This window comes from Drosophila novamexicana, unplaced genomic scaffold, assembly GCF_003285875.2.
Source record: "Drosophila novamexicana strain 15010-1031.04,08,12 unplaced genomic scaffold, DnovRS2.1 tig00000008-arrow-pilon, whole genome shotgun sequence".
Lineage (NCBI taxonomy): Eukaryota > Metazoa > Arthropoda > Insecta > Diptera > Drosophilidae > Drosophila > Drosophila novamexicana.
Window position 1 is genome coordinate 4,341,026 of NW_020824765.1, and position 18,605 is coordinate 4,359,630.

The 18,605-nt window shown below is 46.4% G+C and overlaps 4 protein-coding genes across 4 annotated transcripts; 2 read left to right on the forward strand and 2 right to left on the reverse strand.

The window, feature by feature from the left end:
- The first annotated feature begins 761 nt into the window (after window positions 1–761).
- On the forward strand, window positions 762–11,189 carry LOC115762820 (protein dopey-1 homolog). The gene is made up of 11 exons (XM_030705184.1): window positions 762–1,110; window positions 1,477–1,655; window positions 2,204–2,382; window positions 2,449–3,666; window positions 3,739–4,036; window positions 4,093–4,888; window positions 4,955–5,063; window positions 5,121–9,538; window positions 9,602–9,797; window positions 9,953–10,304; window positions 10,359–11,189. The coding sequence occupies exons 2-11, from the start codon at window positions 1,503–1,505 to the stop codon at window positions 10,578–10,580; spliced, it is 7,941 nt and encodes a 2,646-aa protein (XP_030561044.1). The 5' UTR covers window positions 762–1,110; window positions 1,477–1,502; the 3' UTR covers window positions 10,581–11,189.
- On the reverse strand, window positions 11,009–13,169 carry LOC115762843. Its single transcript, XM_030705221.1, has 4 exons — window positions 12,925–13,169; window positions 12,419–12,486; window positions 11,301–11,463; window positions 11,009–11,241 (listed from the first exon to the last, which is right to left on the reverse strand). The coding sequence occupies exons 1-4, from the start codon at window positions 13,043–13,045 to the stop codon at window positions 11,147–11,149; spliced, it is 447 nt and encodes a 148-aa protein (XP_030561081.1). The 5' UTR covers window positions 13,046–13,169; the 3' UTR covers window positions 11,009–11,146.
- Window positions 13,170–13,760: 591 nt separating this feature from the next.
- On the forward strand, window positions 13,761–15,161 carry LOC115762837. Its single transcript, XM_030705209.1, has 5 exons — window positions 13,761–13,855; window positions 13,954–14,175; window positions 14,247–14,332; window positions 14,452–14,605; window positions 14,853–15,161. The coding sequence occupies exons 2-5, from the start codon at window positions 13,989–13,991 to the stop codon at window positions 14,999–15,001; spliced, it is 576 nt and encodes a 191-aa protein (XP_030561069.1). The 5' UTR covers window positions 13,761–13,855; window positions 13,954–13,988; the 3' UTR covers window positions 15,002–15,161.
- Window positions 15,162–15,243: 82 nt separating this feature from the next.
- On the reverse strand, window positions 15,244–18,508 carry LOC115762828. Its single transcript, XM_030705196.1, has 3 exons — window positions 18,332–18,508; window positions 15,756–16,232; window positions 15,244–15,690 (listed from the first exon to the last, which is right to left on the reverse strand). Exons 1-3 carry the CDS (start codon window positions 18,390–18,392, stop codon window positions 15,356–15,358), a joined length of 873 nt encoding a protein of 290 aa, XP_030561056.1. The 5' UTR covers window positions 18,393–18,508; the 3' UTR covers window positions 15,244–15,355.
- Between the last annotated feature and the right edge of the window lie 97 nt (window positions 18,509–18,605).

An 18,605-nucleotide genomic window follows, 5' to 3' on the forward strand; every position in this document is an offset into this window, starting at 1 on the left:
TTAATTGGTAGGTTGCATTATACAAATTACTGAAAATAACAAAGATTGTGATTTGTGTTTTAAATTTACGGTTTTAAATACAGTTGGCGCCTACCTTCGTGCGATATCTCAGTATCGAATTTATTTGTTTGAGCATCGATATATTTATACGATGTTAGAGTACTTTCGCAACTCTATAATTCATCGAAGGAAAGTGCGCTACAGGCAGCCGCAGCAGATTTAGCTATGCAGGATGTCAAAAACCATTGCAACCGGCTAGGTCTAGTACAAAATACATGCTCTATCTGAAAATGCAACTGGACGCACCCAAAAAAACGCCTGGGGCTGCACCGCCATTCCGCTTTCGGACAAAATCAAAGAGCAAAGCAGAGCGGTAATAGGAAACTACCAGAGATTCAGCTGTTACAAAAGGAAAATGAAAGAACGGTTATCATCAGCACGTAAAAAGAGATTTACACTTTCAGGCAAGTGTTTAAGATAAGATATTGCTCAAATGTAGTAAGCATAGTACAACTCCTAAATACCATGTTTGGTCTATTTTTTTAAATTCCAAATACTAGGCAAAAGTACAAAGTCAAGTGGATGCCAATTTGTAAGCATTATATTAGCAACCGTCAAATATCGAAAGAATGCAAAATGTGGTGTCATTCCACCATAGCTAAGCAAATCTATCGATATATCGTTATCGATATATGTAAAAATGTATTAGAAAATATAAGACCTCGACCAACAGTCTGCTTTAGTTATTGTGATTTTTTTAGCTCTGCCAGAACGTATATTTTTGCAATGTAAATCAATAATAAATACTAAAATATTTGTGCAGGGAACAAATGCGACACAAAATGTCGCACAGCAAGCTTGCTACGTAACTTGCAGATCATAAACAAAAGTTCAAACACTGTGTCGTCGTCTGTCTGCAAAAAAATTCGTCATCAGCTGGTCGCGAGTCTCGCGAGTCTCGAGTCGTCGTCACAGTAATTGCATTCGCAGTTAATTGTGTGACGTGCGCGAGAGAGCAAACAGCAGCAGCAGCAGCAGAATAATAAAAAACAAAAAAAAACCAAAAACAACAACTGAACTGTGCTGCCCACTAAGAAGGGGGTTAATAAGGTGAAATGTGAAATATATATGCAACATGAAGCAAAAACAAATTCAATTTGCGGCCGAATAGATGTGTGAACAAAGAACACACACATAGACACACACACACAAGCATATTTTTCGCTAGTGATTTCAACACTTTTGTGCAGTGTTGTTGGCCGCAGCTGCAGCTGACGCAGATGCGGACGCGTGTGCGCTGGATGCCACACTCATTAAATATGTATGCATTACGGCTAAAACAAACGGCCAGCGTCTAGTAAAAGCCCAAGGACACACACGTCGGCGGCAACAAGTGTTTGTTAATTGTTATTGATTTTCTTATTGTTGTTTTCAATTGGGCTCTCTTCTTTTTTTTTTTTGTGTGCGTCTTTTCAGCTATCGACTCAGTCACAAAGCTCGCCATGGAGTCTGCGGACACGCTCTTGGAGGAGCAGAAGCTCATGGCCGAGGCAAAGTATCGCCAATATATGACCAACATTGACAAAGCGCTGCGCAATTTCGAATACTCCAGCGAGTGGGCGGACCTAATAGCTGCACTGGGCAAACTGAGCAAGGTATGCTGCTGACCCACAAATAGCCAAACACATTTTGCCGCAGCCACGCGCCATCTGCCAGCTCTGATAACTATAACAGTCGCCAGCTCGCCAGCTCGCCAGCCAGCCAGCCAGCATTTGCCCCGCTGGTTCATGCTGATTCATGCGCTTATTTAGCTAGCGTTATCGCCTTTGTTTTCTCGTTAACGTATTTCTGGGATTTTTCACTGTGCCCGAAGTGTATTTCAAGTTTTTCACTATACGACTAATAGAATAAATAAGCCTAAAATCGGTCAGATCTTACGATTTATGATGTGCACGAATTTGAAAACTATTTTTCTATTTATTTTCATAGTATATCTCAAGATCTGATCGGGAATACTCTATATAGTTCGAGTTATGAAAATCAAAAAAAGTAATATAAAATAATTAATTTCCTTTATATAAATGCAATATCAGAAAGGCAGCAAAATGCAGTTTTAACATATTTATTAATTCATATTCAGATTTCGCACTTCATTCAACTTTATTAATATTTGTAACTCTTCTTGAACCCGATTCTGCGATAGGCAATATCAAGTAATACGCAATACCAGGTCATACCCAGACGCCTGAAGATAGCCAAACGTCTGGCACAGTGCATGCACCCCGCCCTGCCCTCGGGCGTACATTTGAAGGCGCTGGAAACATACTCGGTGATATTCAGCAAGACGGGACCCGAACGTCTGGCCACAGAGTTTATTTATGGGTGAGCATATTTGGAGCCTTGACAACGTATGATAGCTTTTTACTTAAACTCTTATCCATATTGTAGGGCTGGACTCTTTCCACTGCTCGGCTACGCGGCCATGAATGTGCGCCCGGCGCTGTTAACAATCTATGAGACATACTTTGTGCCGCTGGGCGATAAGCTGCGTCCGGCGCTGAGCGGTTTCCTCAGTGGTGTGCTGCCTGGTTATGATTGTGGTCTGGATCATTTTGAGCGCATAAGTGCGCTGCTTAAAAATGTATGCCTAGCGGTCAATCCCATGCACTTTTATACAGTGCTGTGGGAGTCGGTGGCTAATAATGCGGCTATACGACTGCCGGCAATTACCTTCCTGCTGGAGCACTTTAACAAGCGCCTGGACATGCAGAAACAGATATACATAATGGGTCACAATCGGGAGATCATGATGTCGGCGCTGTGCGCCTGCCTCAACGATTCTGTGATATTGGTGCAGCGCAATACGCTGGAGTTCCTGCTGCTGGGCTTTCCCATGCACACCAAGCTGCTGGACGAGGACCAGCTGGTGTTGTTGGTCACGAATGGCTTGAATACAATACTGCGGCGCGATATGTCGCTAAATAGGCGACTCTTCTCCTGGCTGCTGGCCAGCGAGGTAACCAAAAATTCGCCCACCTATGACACGCTTTCGCTGGACTCTGCACCAGTGGACGGACAAAAAGAGGAGCCATATTTTATCACACATTCCCGGCACATACTTATTAGCGCACTGGTCAGCACGCTACGTTTAAGCTTGGAGTGCCAGCCCATGGATCTGAAGCCGTATCGCATTATGCTCTCACTATTGGACAAGGCGGAGATCGGCAGCGCCGTGCTAGACTTCGTGCTGCATGACATAATACGCGCCATGTACATCTCTAGCAGCAACGCGGACGCGCTCAAGTCGGCCAATCTGCTCTTTGCCACCTTCGATCCGGCCTACATCTGGAGCTACATGACCAACATGTTTGAGCGCGCCTGCCAGCAGGCGCCTAGCTCTGTCCAGTCCAATAGCGATGGCAAATTCGCCAGCATCGTTGGCTCCGGAGATCCGTGTGTGCTGGAAATATGCGTGCTCACCGAATTCCTACTGGAGACCATATCACTTGAAATGTACACGGAAACCACTCGCGTCTACTTACCCAAAGTGTTTCTAGCCATTACCCAGCTGCTCTCCCTGCACATGGATTGCTTAAGCAGCGATGAGATCACCGCCGCCCTAAAGCTTTGCATGAAGATTGTGTCCCGCGTGCAGCCTATGATTACGTGAGTAACTAAGAGTTTCAATATAAATATGATGCACCTTTGCTAACTTTACTATTTCAATTGTGCCCACAGAAGCCCAATTAAGCTGAATAAGCTACTGGAGCAGAGCAATTCCGGCTCAGATGAGAAGATCGTGAATGCCACCGGCAGCAGCAACAGCAACAACACTTTGGAGTCTACCACACAAGCCAATGCGCTGGAGAAAAGTAAATCTGATTCCCGATTGAATCAATTTGGTGAGCATTCTCAGTGTGCGGAGCCCGGGGACGAAGAGCTTATCCGACGCTCTGCCTCCAATCAGAGCGTGGTGCGGCACAGTCCCAAAAAGAAGGCGAAATCCTTTTCACGACTCTCCGAGCTAGACAAGGATGTAAGTCTTTGAGCCCGATTCTAAGATATTTATTAATATGACTGTCAATATTGCAGATAAGCGCCTCGGACACGGGTCAGCAGTCCTCCTCAGATCTGGACACGCCGCGCAGCATTAAGAAGATCAAGGCGAAGGCCAAGATGCCATTTACACGCAACAGCCCGAAGAAATCGCGACCCAAGGATATTGTAATTGCGCCCAGCAATCCGACGCCCATTGACGTCGCTGACGATGCGGGTGAGGAGCCGCCCAAGAGTGCACCCCCGGAGCATTGTGCAGAGTTTCAGCTAGACGATGAGCAGACCAAAGCTACACAAAAGCGCGGCTTTTCCGTTCTGGAGAAATGCATCCGACAATACGAGATCTTCTTTGAGGTTTATTTGGCGCGCCAATTGCTGCAAATCGAAACCAGCTCCGACAGCTCCGACTTAGGCTCGAGCAGCAATAAATGCGCAATCAAGGTACAGCTACAGCGCAGCTCCAGTCACAGCTCTAGCCTGTTTATGGTGGAGCAGGTGCTGGAGCATCAGTGCCCGGCCCGTGAGTCACAAATCGAGCGACTGTTTGGCCTGCTGCGCGTGGATCTGGTGCCGCGCTCCAAGCAGCTGCAGCGTTTACTTAATCTCTCACTGCCCACTGTCAGCGCCAGCGAACTGAGCAGCGATAGTGATGCCACCGAGGAGCCGCACCAGAAGTTGTTAGTCGACGGGCAGACACAGCGCAGTGTGCAACAGCTCTCCGAGCTGCAATTGAGCACGGCTTTGCGCTCTGCCGTCAAATTGGCCGCCACCCTGTTGGTGGAGATGTCAACGTTTCCCAATTGCAATAAGCACATTGTGCTGGACAAGAATGGTAACTGGAGCCTGGAACCTAATTGTACCCTAATTACTTGTACTAAGCCTTTGTTATCTTTTGCAGAGCCGGAGCTACCCAATTGGCTAAAGGTGTTGTGCCTGGTGGCCTGTTTTGCGCAGAGTGACAAGGAGCTGCAGGTGGCTGCAATCACCACGCTCTTTGATCTTATCAGGTAGCTATAACCTCGCTGCCAATGCCTTTCCCAACTTTAACAGCTCTTTTTTTCCAGCCTGTTGCGCTCACAGATCGAGCACACGACGAGTCCAGGCGTCACCTTTGTGGTTATGCTGCCACTTCTCAAATTTGGACACGTCAATTACATGGAGCAGCGTACACGCGTCTTTCAGCTAGTCACCTCCATATTGTGGGACTACCTAGGCACGCCGGGCATTGATCCCTCGCAAATATCAGCGCTGCTGCATCAGCTGCACAGCTGCCTGGAGTCAGGACTAGTCGAATCCGTCATTGGTAATCGGATGCATGCCCAACATTTGCTTCAGGCACAAGCCCAAACTGGACTCGGTGCCGGCAACGCATTGCGTAGCTACCAGCTGGAGCGTGTGGCAGATGCGCAGCTACTCTGCCCCACGGCCTGTTTGGAGCGTCTGCGCGAGAGTCAGGCGCGCAGCTACAAAAAGTTCGAGCTACTCTGGCATCTGGGCAGGGAGAAGCAGATGTCACGTGGTTTCGAGAAGACGCTGCTCAAGGTGCTCGACACGCTCGCGTTGCCGCACTACATGTCCGAGCGCACATTCGTGACCAATTGGCTGCAGGCTTCGCTTCTGCGCGGCGACTTGGCGCGTCTGACAAAGCCGCTGTACAAGATTCTGCTCTCCGCCAGCTCGAAGCGCGTGGGCATTGTGCACATGCAGCAGCTGTATCGCGAGTCAGCGGAAACGGAACAGGCCTGCGATGAGGATCATCAGGCGCCGGCCTTTGAGCGTGATGTCTATGCCATTAGCTCGGAGCAGGGCAACGTCAAGTATCATCACATGGAGGCGGCTAGCAGCACCGCCGGCGGCGTTGGCACAAGCGGCAAGAAGAAGAGCCCCATTAGGCATTTGCCGAAGAAGATCTTTGGGGTAACGCTCAGCGGCAAAACCAATAAAACATCCAATTTTGTGAGCGATAAAACACCGCTGGCAAGCGAGGCATTGCAGGATATCAATACCATTGGCCTGATCATAAATCCTCTGGAGAATGCGCATGATTTCGATGATGAAACCGATCTGGAGGAGCCACGCATTGAGCTGGTGCATAACGCTGGCAAAGATGCGCCTCAAACACCGCTGGAACAGAAGTTGGCCAGCGCAATGGATGAGAGTGAGCCAACGCAGTTGCAGACTGCACCCGAGCCGGAGCCATCGCTGCACTTCGACCAGGACATCACCGACCACTCGGAAAGCAGCGATTTTGAGTCGGACTCAGAGTTGCGCGAGACAAGCATTGAAAAGGAGGACAGTCTTACGATCAGCTCCAGTGGGGCGGGCGGCGGAGGCGATGATGTCAAGCGTTTTGTGGGCGACTGCGAGCGCGTCACCGAGGCACTAACCCAGCACGAGCGCATCAAGAGCCGCAAAATGTATCGATTGACGCGGGAGAAGACGCCAGGCGGTTCCAGCCTGAATGAGCCCGAGGAGCAGGCGCCAGCGCCGGAAAATGAACACGCATTGCCGGCGGATGAGTATTTCAGCGAGGCGGCCGTGGGCAAAAAGCTGGCCAAGGAGCTGCGCAAACGCAAAAAGCTGCTGACCAGCAACGAGAAGAAGCGGCTCAGCTGCATCTCCAAGACCTCGACGGACAGCAATAACAGCAATCTGGCCGAGCAGTTGTACACAGAGGTGGCGGCCACGCACAGCGAGGAGGAGGCTGAGCTGGGCAATGAAGTGAACACACAAAACACCATAAATGTGGAGGACAAGCGCCGCAGTCTGTCGCTGGAGACCAGCAAGCTGCAGCCGGATTGGCAGAAGACGCTCGAAAAGAGCAAACAGAATGTGGAAATTTTGCGACAGAATGCGGCGGCGGCCGCGGCTGCAGAGGAACAGCTAAGCATACGCTCGTCCACGAAGAGCAACAGCTCCTTGGGCATAGGAACCTCGCGACAAACGGATGCAGCCAATCTCTATCACAACCACTTGCTGCTCTATCTGGCCATCTACGACACACGACAGACGCTCTACGCGCTGCAAACGCTGCGCAACATCATCTGCTGTGACAAGCGCACGTTCCTGTGCCTGTCCATAACCACATCCTTCAGCAGCGGCAGTCTGAAGCAGCTGCTCATCAGACATCGCAAGAGCATCTCGGGCAAGGGCTTTGCCGGCAGCATCAGCAACTCGGAGTACGCCCAGGGCTATCGGGGCTGCATGCAGCTGGAGCTGTTGGTCACGTTGTTGTTGTTCTATGCGCGCGGCTACTTTCAGCGCGAGTCACTGGATGCACAACGTCAGCCGCCAACGCTGCAGGACGTGGTTAACAATCGTCGAATTCAGCTGGAGAGCATTGAGCTGCTGGCGCTCATCTGCACGGAGCTCATCGATATAGTTAAGGGCATGGGTCGTGGCCTGGCCTGCTATATAGCTGATCTGCTGGCGCGCGCCAAGCTGCAGAAGGTCATGCTGCACTGCCTCAACAGCTCCGTGTGCAGCTATGCGCGCAGAACCGGCGGCAGCAGCAGCTATGCGGATCAGGTGCTCAGCTTTAATGATCCGCAGGATGATCAACTGCATGCGGATTGCTTTCAGCTGCAGCTGCTGCGTCTGCTGCTGGCTGTCATTAGGCTGGAGCATGAGGTGCATCAGCTGCGCCAGGATACGCCCAGCGCCGGCGCTGCTGAGGATAACAATGCCTCGGGCAATGCCTCGCCCACACGTCTGGCCGAGGGCGCCGCCGCCAATGTCAAATATTTGCCCAACTGTCTGATCAGTCAGCAGCCCATGTTCCTGGCCGCCGTGCTGGGCGCACTGCAGCAGGAGCGGCTGCGTCATTTGCATCGCAACTGGACGGATCTGGTGACCAGTTCGCTCAACTGCTTTAGCTTTGGCTCGCTCACGAACATTGTCATCAGCGTGGTGCATCAGCTCTGCAACAATCTGGATCGTCTGGCGCGACTCTCGCTGCTCCAGCAGCGCCACTTTCCGCCCGACTATGTGCTGTCCCAGCTGGAGGCGCTCACCATACTCTGTCACTATTGCCTGCTGGACAATACGCAGCAGACAGCGCTCTCGCATCTGTTCAACCAGGCCTATCCGCAGACGAGCGTTGCGGCGCAAAGCTCCAGCACGGGCCAATTGCTCAATAGCATTGTGCACTCATTTCTCTCGGCGAGTGAATCCAGTTCCACGGCCACGGCGCCACGCAATCCTCAGCTGCAGGCGGCACGCAACGCGGTCCTCTCGCATTTGCCGCGCATCATGACCAGCGTTGCGGCCATTTGGGACAGTGAACTGGGTCAGTTGCGTCCGGTGCGTCAGCAGTTGCTGGAGTTTCTTTCGCCCGTTTCTCTGCATCATGGATGCAATTTCCTGACTGCCATTGCTGTCACCTGGCAGCAACGGGGCTGCAGCAACTCTAACAACATCAGTTCCAGCTCGTCGACAAGCATCTCGGAGCAGTTTCAACGCAACTCTACGCTGCAGGCTTGCGCGGCACAGCTGAGCCTTGTGTCGCTGGTTTCCAGCATACGCGTCATGCCCATGGATTCGTTTGTGCAGACCCTGCATCAGGTGGTCAAGTCGCCGCCGCCCATTCACCGGCCGCCCGCTCACCTAAGCATTGAGGTTAGCGCCTTGGAGCTTTTCTATTTCTATATGAGGTCCGCACCCGCGCCACAGCTGGCAGATGCTTGGGCCTCGCTGCTGGTGCTCATCCGCGATGGACTCAATCTGACGCCGCCTGCGCAATTCGCGCTGCTGATGCTGCTCAATGAGTTTGTACAGCGCTGTCCCCAGATGCCCTTCCCCGACAAGAAGGAGGTGCGTGAGCTGCACGATGTCACGGCGCGTCTGGTGGAATCACTGTCTAGCGTCGCCGGCGCCTGCCTGGAACAGACCACCTGGCTGCGTCGCAATCTGGCCGTCAAGGAGGACACCGATGGCCATGCCAAGGACAACAGCCTGGGCGGCGGCATACAACAATATTCGCTCCAGGCGCAGAGCGTGCTTGCCGGCATACTCTCGAATCTGCTAGACGTAGCCTATGGCTCGCAGGAGAAGGACAAGGTGGTGACCATTGTGACGACGCTGCTCTACAATATAACGCCGTATCTGAAGAATCACACGGCACGCAATGTGCCCTTCTTTTACGCCTGCTCCGCCCTGCTGGCCAGCCTCAGTGGCTATCAGTATACGCGAAAGGCGTGGCGCAAGGATATGCTCGACCTGCTGCTGGACACCGCTTTCTTTCAAATGCACATCTCATGCTTGCCCTTCTGGCGCCAGATCATGGACAGCCTAATGACCTACGACAATACCACATTCCGGGAGCTCATGACGCGCGTCAGCCTCTCCCAGGCGGGCAGCCTAAACATCTTCGCCTCCCGCGATCAGGAGTACGAGCTGCGCGCCATGCTGCTCAAGCGTCTCGCTTTTGTTATCTACTGCAGCGAATTCGATCAGCACAACAAGTACATGCCGGATATTCAGGGTAGGATTATAGTGTCAGCACTTGTGGAACGTGTTTAATATCATATTTTCCAACTGCTTGCAGAGCAATTGGCCAACAGTTTGCGTCTAGTCCCGCTGGGTCCCGCTGTGCAGGCTGCCGTGTTCCTGTGCTTCCGTGTGCTGCTGCTGCGCATGTCACCCGATCATGTGACCTCCCTGTGGCCCATCATCATAGCCGAAATGGTGCAGGTGTTCCTGCAAATGGAACAGGAACTCAAGTCGGAGAGCGATGAGCGCAGGTGCGTCTAAGTAGATTATTTAGATTGTGAAAGCATTAAGGGGCTCAAATCGTATTTAACCTAAAGAGAGATTTATAGAGAATCCATTCCCATTGATGATAAATGGGTGCAAAACAATATTAATGTTTATATATACCCTCTAACTGTTCTTACAGTCAACAAACACGCCTGCTGCCGGGCATTGATGTCTCCTGGTCGTCTTCCAATTCGAGCGCCAGCAATGGCATCAACCCCCAGACGCCCATGCAGCACTGGCGTTCGGTGCAGCTGGAGGCGTGCAAGCTGCTGGAACTGGGCTGTGTGCTGCCGGCCACGAAGCTGCCGCATTTCCAAATGTATCGCTGGGCTTTTGTGGGCACCGAGTTCGATGTGCACGAGGAGGTGGTGCCGTTGCCGCTGCCCAATGGCAGCATTGAGAATCTGGCCGCATTGCCCAATGCACTGTATGTGCCGCATGTGCGGCGCGTGGCACGCCTCATGGACATGAAATATACCAATCAGTCGCCGGTAAGTGCCATCCCAGTTGAGTCAGTTGTGGGTCACAAATTAAGCCTCTGACAGCTCTTGCAGCGTGCGCGCAATCGTCACCTGATGTTGGGCTTCCAGCAGCTGCAGTCGTTGCAGGAGCTATATCCATTCTTTTCCACGCTAGGCATTAGCTGCCCCAATCCGTGCAACTATGCCGACACGGAGCAGAATGTGGCCAGTTGCCTGCAGGAGATTGAAGATGTTTTGGCCCAAGATTTTCTTGAGAAATTGCCGAGCATCACAACGCCCAGATGAAAACTGGTCGCGGCCTACAGGCAGACGACGCAGGCGCACATCCAGACGAGAAGCCTGACACAGTTCGAGCTGGAGCTGAATCTGGGCGGCAACGGTCAGACGGCGCGCATCTTTGCGGCGGTTCAAGCGAAACTGAGCAGCCAGAACGCGGAGACGAGCTTCATGCAGACAACCAAGAAGACCAACTTTCCATTTTACGTTTAGAGAGTGAGCCGAGCGATACGATAGCTAGTTAGATAGTGCAGTATAGTATATATATATATATAGCCGACTATGTGTATTAATGAATATTATGTTTTAACTGTTGAGTAAGTCCTATGAAATGTTTAGCTTAGTAGCAACTTGTATGTATGTATGTGTATATTTCAACTGTTGATAGCTGCGCCGAAGTAAACGACAAATTGCAATTCAATAGAGCTCTAGCAGTATTTAATTACAAATATTTATTTTGTATATATAAATATGTATAAAACGAAGGCACACGGTAAACTCTTAAATTAAACAATTGCCGGCAAATGCAACCAAAATGAGGAGAGATTCACACGAAATGCGAACACCTGGTCGATTCAAACAACCACCGAATGCTGCGGCGGACTGCCCTGGCGATTCTTCAGCTGCAGGTGGTACGAGTACACGATGCGTGCGCAGAACAAGCAAATAACTGAAACGAAGATATATACATATAATATATGTAGATCAGGAGTTCGAAGAGCTACTTACGCATCACAACAATGTAAAAGAGCAGCGCCAAGATGACATTGTTAAAGCCCGTCGCCTCGCGATATCCACCAAAATGGAAGATCGTACCGAATACGGCAAACGGAAAGTTGATGGCTATTAAGAGGGCGTAGATCAGCCAGATGCCGACCAGCACATGGTTATACTATAAAGGGAATCAAGAATAGATCTTCATTTATTAATATACATATGTTTACAGCTGGAAGATGTAGAAAGTTTATTATCATCAGCAAATTAGTATAATTAATGCAAAGAGCAAACATTTTGTAGGCACGACTGCTAAATACCCTGTAGTCAGTTTAATACTAGCTGCAGGTTGTGAGTCTTTCTAACCCAATCTTTTAAGATCATAAGTAGTCAATTGTTAAGATACATGTGTTAACTGGCATGAAAACAACAGGGTATTAACCGGTTGGCATTCAAAATATCAAATTTCCTTAAGAAATTTTGAATAGTAGAAGAATTTGAATTTCTCGGGAATATTAGCTGCCATTTCTGAATGGAATACCTTTGTGAACTCACGACGATTGATTCGAATTTTTCAAAAATAATAATGGGTGACATCACAGTTGCGAAAATGCCTAATTCTCTGATATCATCGAACTGCAGCGCTTAAATACTGGGAAATATATATATGTATATGTATGCATGTAAATACCTATATTTTTATAGGTTAACTAACAGAGTGTGTCGGTAGGCGTGACCGCAACTGTTATACTTAATGTGTTATGGGCAATGAATAAAATTCAATTCATAGGAACAGATGTCTACTCCACGAAACCTATATGCCCGCTTTGCCTGTGGGAACAGATTATATAGACGGCTTCTTCGTTTTGACTTTTTGCAAGAACTGCAAATTTAACACTTGTTGCTCTCAATAACAGAAATGTATATGTATGTGTGTGTGTGTGTGTTGTGCAAATTTTTCTTCGCACAGTCAGCAGAGTGTAGAACATTTTTAAGAGCAATCTTAACTTCTAGATATGGCTTATCAGGCGTACAAATAATTGCTACTGCTTGGACCGGAAATATCAAAGCTTAAGCATTAGCCCGACATATTATATATTTTAAAAAAATTATCTTCAATAACATTAACTTACCCGCAGGCAGCCAATAAGCAGGCAAACATTGGCAATGACCGCAATTGCGAATCCAATAAAAGTCAGAGCTGGAAAATAAGAATTAATCTCTGTGTGATCATCACTTTATTCAAACTTGGCATCACAGTCGTTTAAATTCCAAACTATCTATGTAATTTTGAAAAAAACAAACGAAAAACTAAACGAACAAAATAAAACAGTCGCCCTTGTCATGAGAACACGTTTCGAAACGCCTTCTATAGAGAAGTATTAGCTCATACTTTATATTTACGTATATAGGTGTCTGTGTGTGTGTGTGTATTGAAACATATACACATACACACATATATATATATATGTAGACTGTGTGACCGTTGGAAATGTACATATGTATTTGTGTAGAATGGTTGGAAACCAAAACATATTCATGTGAACATAAAATTTAAACGAATGTTGTAGCATATATATGTATATTTATTTACATATAAAAAGCCACAAAAACTTAACATATGTATATTCTCACTCACCCGACGGCGCAAATAGCGTATTTAGTGCTATGGAAATTAACGTATAGATAGCTATGCCCAGACACCAGCTGCGTAGCTCTGTATCGCATGGTCCACGGTCTACGGTTAGCTCGAATCTCATTTTCAGGCCTGGCTTATAATGTGCGCGGCAACGTTGACAAAGTTTTCAGTTTTTCCCGAATCGAAGCGGAACGGATCGGATCGCGACGCACAACTCAAACACAAGCGAAGCGCGCAACAGGCGAACAACAACTGACAACTGACGCGTCTCCACATTCTGCTACGCCCCACATTCATCTCCCCAACCGGCAATAGAGATGTGTATAGCGTGCATTAGCATGTATGTATATGTGTGTCATGAGTCAGGAGTACAGTAAATGAGCGTGTTTACGGTTCCCCTGAGAGGCGTTTATAACAATTTGATGTGTGAAATGCACAGTTCATATAACACAAATATAACAGTTATTCATTTTTTGAAATTTCGCTAAACAAGCAAAAGCATTTTTGCAACAGTCTGGCAATACAGTCACGGCTTAGTCACGCTGATAAATGTAGCTGTGAATAACCTCCTATTTAGTGATAATTATGTATTTGTTTTGTGCTGATAAAAGTGAATTGTTGTGACTTAAAGTTATTAAATTTATTGCATTTTCATTAGAATTTAGGTGGAGCGCGTTACAAACAAAGAATACGATTGTAAAGCATAAAAATAAATGATTCAATTATCTTGTACGCGACTTATAGTTCACATCACATCTGTGCTCAGTTTGCGCAAGAGGCACAGCATCAATGTTTTGCTTGTGATTCGACAGTGTCATCCCATTATAAAGCTTGCCAGTTACAGTTAACGTTGCTGCGCATTTCTCATACTGCATTCATTCTCAATTGCGACGTGTAGGAAGCAACTACAAATTACTGACCGAAGTTCTGTGTAAGTGTATATGTGTATATGTGTGCTTGTATGTGTTTGCGTTGGAATTTGATTTCATTATTCATTACATATTTTCTGATTTTGTTTTTTGAATTCAGTTTATTTCAAATTTTGTAATAAACAAACGTTGAAAATGATGGAAAGGGTGTGCTGCATGCGCCTAAGCACCGCCGGCGTCGTCCTCGGATGGATTGGTGTTGTGTCCTCTTTTGTGCTGACAATTCTGTTGGCCACCATATTGGGGAACGCCGATGTGATTGCTCGCAGCATTGTGGGTAACATGACTGAAGACGCAGTGAAATATGATGAAATTCACATGGGTAAGTGCATTATAGGGAAAACCGACAAGTGCAAAGTGCATTAAAACTCCCATTAAATCATATATTTGCAGGCTTAATCGTGTCGTGCAGCGTCTACTTGGGCATTTTTGTGCTAAATTTGTTGGCATCGGGCATGCTTATCTTGGGCACAATGAAGGTGAGTGAAGCAGAGATGCTGCACATGTGTTCTGTTATACTATTATATATGTATATTATTTTTTTTGTCTATTTGCCTACTTGTGCATTTGTATGTCCGTCTCTTTTACTCTAATGCAGGAACGTCATTTGATGCTGTTGCCCTGGCTGATCAACTCTGGCGTTGGACTCATATTTAGCATTATATATCATTTCGTCGTATTGATCTTAGCGCTGACCGGTGGCCAGATCGATCGTATTGTTCCTGTGTTGATAGTCACATTCATTGGGCTAGGTAAGTCACAATATTGTTTCCCAGTGGGGAACTCAATGCAATCTTAATTTTGCACTCACACAGCCAAGTGCAGATGTGCACACATACTCATACGTAATTGTCATACTGATAGCCTGCTTTGCCGGCTCTGTGTACATATGTATTACAGACGCTGCTTATCGTGCGCTTATTGTTATACATCAAATTGTATATACACACATACATACACGTATACTGTACTAACTGCGCATTGCTTGTTCTCTTTTAGGTTTGCATATCTACATTTACTGCGGCATCTATTCGCTGTTCAAGCAGATTCAGCTTACCCGAGAGCAGCAGCAGCCGCTGATTAACCAGTCTCAGGGCGCGGATGTGCCCGCTCAGGGAAACAGTTATCCCAGCTATACCAAAATCTAAACTCCTTAATAACGAACAAGCGAATGTTGCCGACCGGGAAGCGATCGGGAATCCTTGGAAACGAAAATCATATTGAATGTTTCATGTTAAACCCCATATATATATATGTATATGAATATATGTGTGCACAGGGTGCACGCGTACTGTCGTAATAATCGTATATGTTGTAACAGCATCGAATATTTTTTTTGCTATTTTTCCGGGCATTTTTTAATGCTTGCCTTTAAATATAAATATATCTATATATATATATATATGTATATGTACACACAGATAAGAATTTGAAAAGTTGGGAAGCGGGCAAGCTGGAAATGGATCTCAATCGTTGTAACCTGTGGATGCGGCAGCTTATGGTCATTTGCCCAGGCCCAGCCACATGTAGCTGGGATCAATGAACTGGGAGCCACGATATCCATTGGGATTGCGTGATACCAGCGAGCGTACCTTCTGCGAGGGTCGATAGCTGCGTACGGATTGCAGCAGCTTGGATGTCTTACGATCAGGCGGCTGGCCGGAATCATAATCGTCATGCTCTTCCTTGTCGTCGTCGTCGTCGTCCTTCTGCAGCGGATGCGGATGCACGCCCTCGAGCAGCTGAGATTCCGCCTCGCCCAGCTGCTGTGAATGCTCCGCAAAGTGCACGTTCGCCTTCAGCTGGTTGAAGAAGTCGCCCAGATTGGTCATGACTCCTGGAAAAGAATGTGGCACTTAGCAAAACGTGGCGCCCTCCACATCTGGCATTTCAGCTACCCACCAGCACTGATGGAGGGCCTGTACCGTGGACCCTTCTGCTCGGACGGTTCACGTTTATGTTTACGTTGTTGCTTCTGTCTGGTGCGGGAGTAGACGGAGCCTGGTTGCTGCAGCTCGTCCTCGCTGGGTGGCCAAAGCTGAGTGCCACTTGTCTGTCTCGCTGTGGAGTCATCAGCCGGAGATTGCAGGTCGTCCAACCATGTCCGATGCAACTGCAGCTCCTTTAAATACTTATCGTAGCGTTGATGCCCAAGACGCCAACCCTTGTTCAAGCTCATCGGAAGCAGTGGGAAATTAAAAGCCTTCACCAAGGCATCGTCGAATTCGGGCGCCATTTCCACAGCCTCAATTTTTGGCAAAGGGCTTCCGTTGTCAAGAAAATCGCCGTAAGAGTTTTTCGATGTGCCCGCCGGCCAGTTCCAGGTCGCCAGCGCGTCCTCCGCCTCCGCTTCGATGGGCGCCTGGCGCATTGGCGCCGCTGTGCAACAAAATAACATTAATTTGTGTGTGGCCCCAGGGATTCATATTTTCTGGAGCCTGCAAACGGATGTTCAATTTCCGCTCGGGCCCTGCAGATTTTAATTGCCGATATATACACATATACAATACAATTAATTGAAGGTCAATCGTGTTAATCTGACATGGATATATGTGTGAATCGAGTCAAAAGGTGAATGAAAGTCGGGCTCATGTGGTTAGATTTCCACGCTGTTGCCTCTAAATTTTTTTCAGATTTTATAAATGATAACATGTATATATATATATATATATATATAGTAGGTAAATTGATATTTGCGCTGCTCGTGCTACAGCTAAAAAAATAGATTCGGCACGCCGAAGATTTAATACCCTTGTGACATTTGTCGCACGGCTGAGTTCGGTGAAAATGTCGTGGGAAAACAGAAAGAAAGAAAGATTCTTCCTGTAAACACAATATTTTGTGGCTATATAGAATATTATAATATAATGTAATACATATATATATATAAATTAGTTAATGCCCTATTTGCACAAAATATCTTGTTCTTATAAGTACTTCATTTCCAGCCGATCGTTCCGATGACAACTATATATTAAAGTGATCCGATGTTAATAAGATAGGCATGGTAAAACCAATATATGTCAAGTTTGCTCAAGATATTTTGATGGAAAAAAAAGGGTTTTTTTCGAGAACCTACTTTTCGACAGATTGCACCAAGCGCAGCTATATATATAGTGGTCCGGGCGGATCTCTGACCCATGTAAAGATTCAAGGCGATAGCCTTGAGCCTGAAAGACTTAACCGTTGCTGCTGATCAAGATAATATATGCTTATTGGGTTACATTTTGCATGACAAACTTATTATACCCTCCACAAGAGTATAATAAATAATCGAAATGGGTTTTCCCTCAGTGCGCAACTAATGGGCATTTCCGGTTTATCTCTACAGTGTATATATGTACTTGATTTTAAACAAAAAATATGCACCGATATATATATATATACGTATATATATATATAGGTATATGTATGTGTACTGTATGAAAACATGCCCAATTATAGGGTACCAGCAGAGATGAGTAGATAATTGAGAGCTTATACATATAAGCTATACATTTGCACTAACGGAAAACTAAATTAATTTGTATACGCTAGGCAAATACTATTTCCTAAGTCAATTGAGTTAATGTTAAACGTGATAAATGTTTTATTTTGTTTTATTTAAAGCCTTCAGTAAAGAGCTGCATGGACGATTAGAAAAGATCAGGGATCGTCGTGGATTAATAATTTACTGAGAAATATATATTTGACTTTTTCTTTTCAAAAATATCAACTATATATGTACAGACTCTGGCATTTGTATGGAAATCGCCTAGTTTGCACAATGCTGCCTTTTTGTACATACATATGTCTATCACATTTCTTCCGCGAACAGTTTTGCTCTTTTTGTTTGTCACTTTTTCAATTCTCGTGAATTAGATTACGATTAGATTTATTTACTATGTGCAGCCATAGGCTTTAGGCGCGAGTTGTATTGGAAATATAGGGTTGATATTTGAAACTAGTTCTGAATGATCTAAAATGGCTAGAAAGCTGAAATTTGTATTTCACCCGCAAGCGTGAAAAATTCACGGAAAACGTTCGCATGCAACTTTTCTGTTTTACACTTTGCGGAACATTCTAGGGAAAAGTTTAAGTTTCAAGCTCATATTAATTTCAGTACGTTAGAAGAGAATCAAAATTTCTTACTTAATCGATTTTTTCACTTGAAAAACGTAATATAAATTATATAAAATATTGCTCACGTAAATAACAACTATTTGGGAAAGCTTGGCTATGCCTGCTAGTTAAAATTATAAACATTGAAACTTAAGGGATCTTAACTCAAAATCGTAATAATAATAATAATGAATGCCAAAACTTTCAGAGAGAATCGGGCATTTGCTAGGCTTTAATTCCGATCAAACTTTTCGAAATCGAAACTGATTTCACTTCGATTCCGATAAGATCATTTCGATTGTAACTTTCACTTTATTAAAACTAGCTTATGCGAACATGCAAAAATCGGTCTTAAATATATATTTGGCATATCTCACCTGCCATTACGAGCATCAACAGTAAAATGCATCGCCTGGAGCTTAAGATTGGAAGCGACATTATTGGTGTTATTTTAATTGTGGGCCTTATAGGGATACTCGGCCTTGGGCTAAAGTGTTGTTAAGCACATTATGTTGGAAGTACACAGAGTTTTGAAAGCACAGCTCAGGGATGGGAGCACGAGATCGAATTCCACAGCGTGGCAAATGGCAACTAACGGCAGAGGCGACACTCTGGTGCGTTTTTATAGCGTCCAGAGCGCATCCTGGCCAG

Coding starts and splice junctions, on each gene's coding strand:
- LOC115762820 (XM_030705184.1), top strand. CDS start 1,503: ATGGAGTCTGCGGACACGCTCTTGGAGGAGCAGAAGCTCATGGCCGAG. Junction 2,383..2,448: donor GCCACAGAGTTTATTTATGG/GTGAGCATATTT, acceptor TCCATATTGTAG/GGCTGGACTCTTTCCACTGC. Junction 3,667..3,738: donor CGCGTGCAGCCTATGATTAC/GTGAGTAACTAA, acceptor TTGTGCCCACAG/AAGCCCAATTAAGCTGAATA.
- LOC115762843 (XM_030705221.1), bottom strand. CDS start 13,045: ATGAGATTCGAGCTAACCGTAGACCGTGGACCATGCGATACAGAGCTA. Junction 11,464..12,418: donor TGCTTATTGGCTGCCTGCGG/GTAAGTTAATGT, acceptor TTCCCTTTATAG/TATAACCATGTGCTGGTCGG. Junction 11,242..11,300: donor CTTTTACATTGTTGTGATGC/GTAAGTAGCTCT, acceptor TCTTCGTTTCAG/TTATTTGCTTGTTCTGCGCA.
- LOC115762837 (XM_030705209.1), top strand. CDS start 13,989: ATGATGGAAAGGGTGTGCTGCATGCGCCTAAGCACCGCCGGCGTCGTC. Junction 14,176..14,246: donor ATATGATGAAATTCACATGG/GTAAGTGCATTA, acceptor ATATATTTGCAG/GCTTAATCGTGTCGTGCAGC. Junction 14,333..14,451: donor TTATCTTGGGCACAATGAAG/GTGAGTGAAGCA, acceptor ACTCTAATGCAG/GAACGTCATTTGATGCTGTT.
- LOC115762828 (XM_030705196.1), bottom strand. CDS start 18,392: ATGTCGCTTCCAATCTTAAGCTCCAGGCGATGCATTTTACTGTTGATG. Junction 16,233..18,331: donor GTTGATGCTCGTAATGGCAG/GTGAGATATGCC, acceptor TTTGTTGCACAG/CGGCGCCAATGCGCCAGGCG. Junction 15,691..15,755: donor CAGGCCCTCCATCAGTGCTG/GTGGGTAGCTGA, acceptor ATTCTTTTCCAG/GAGTCATGACCAATCTGGGC.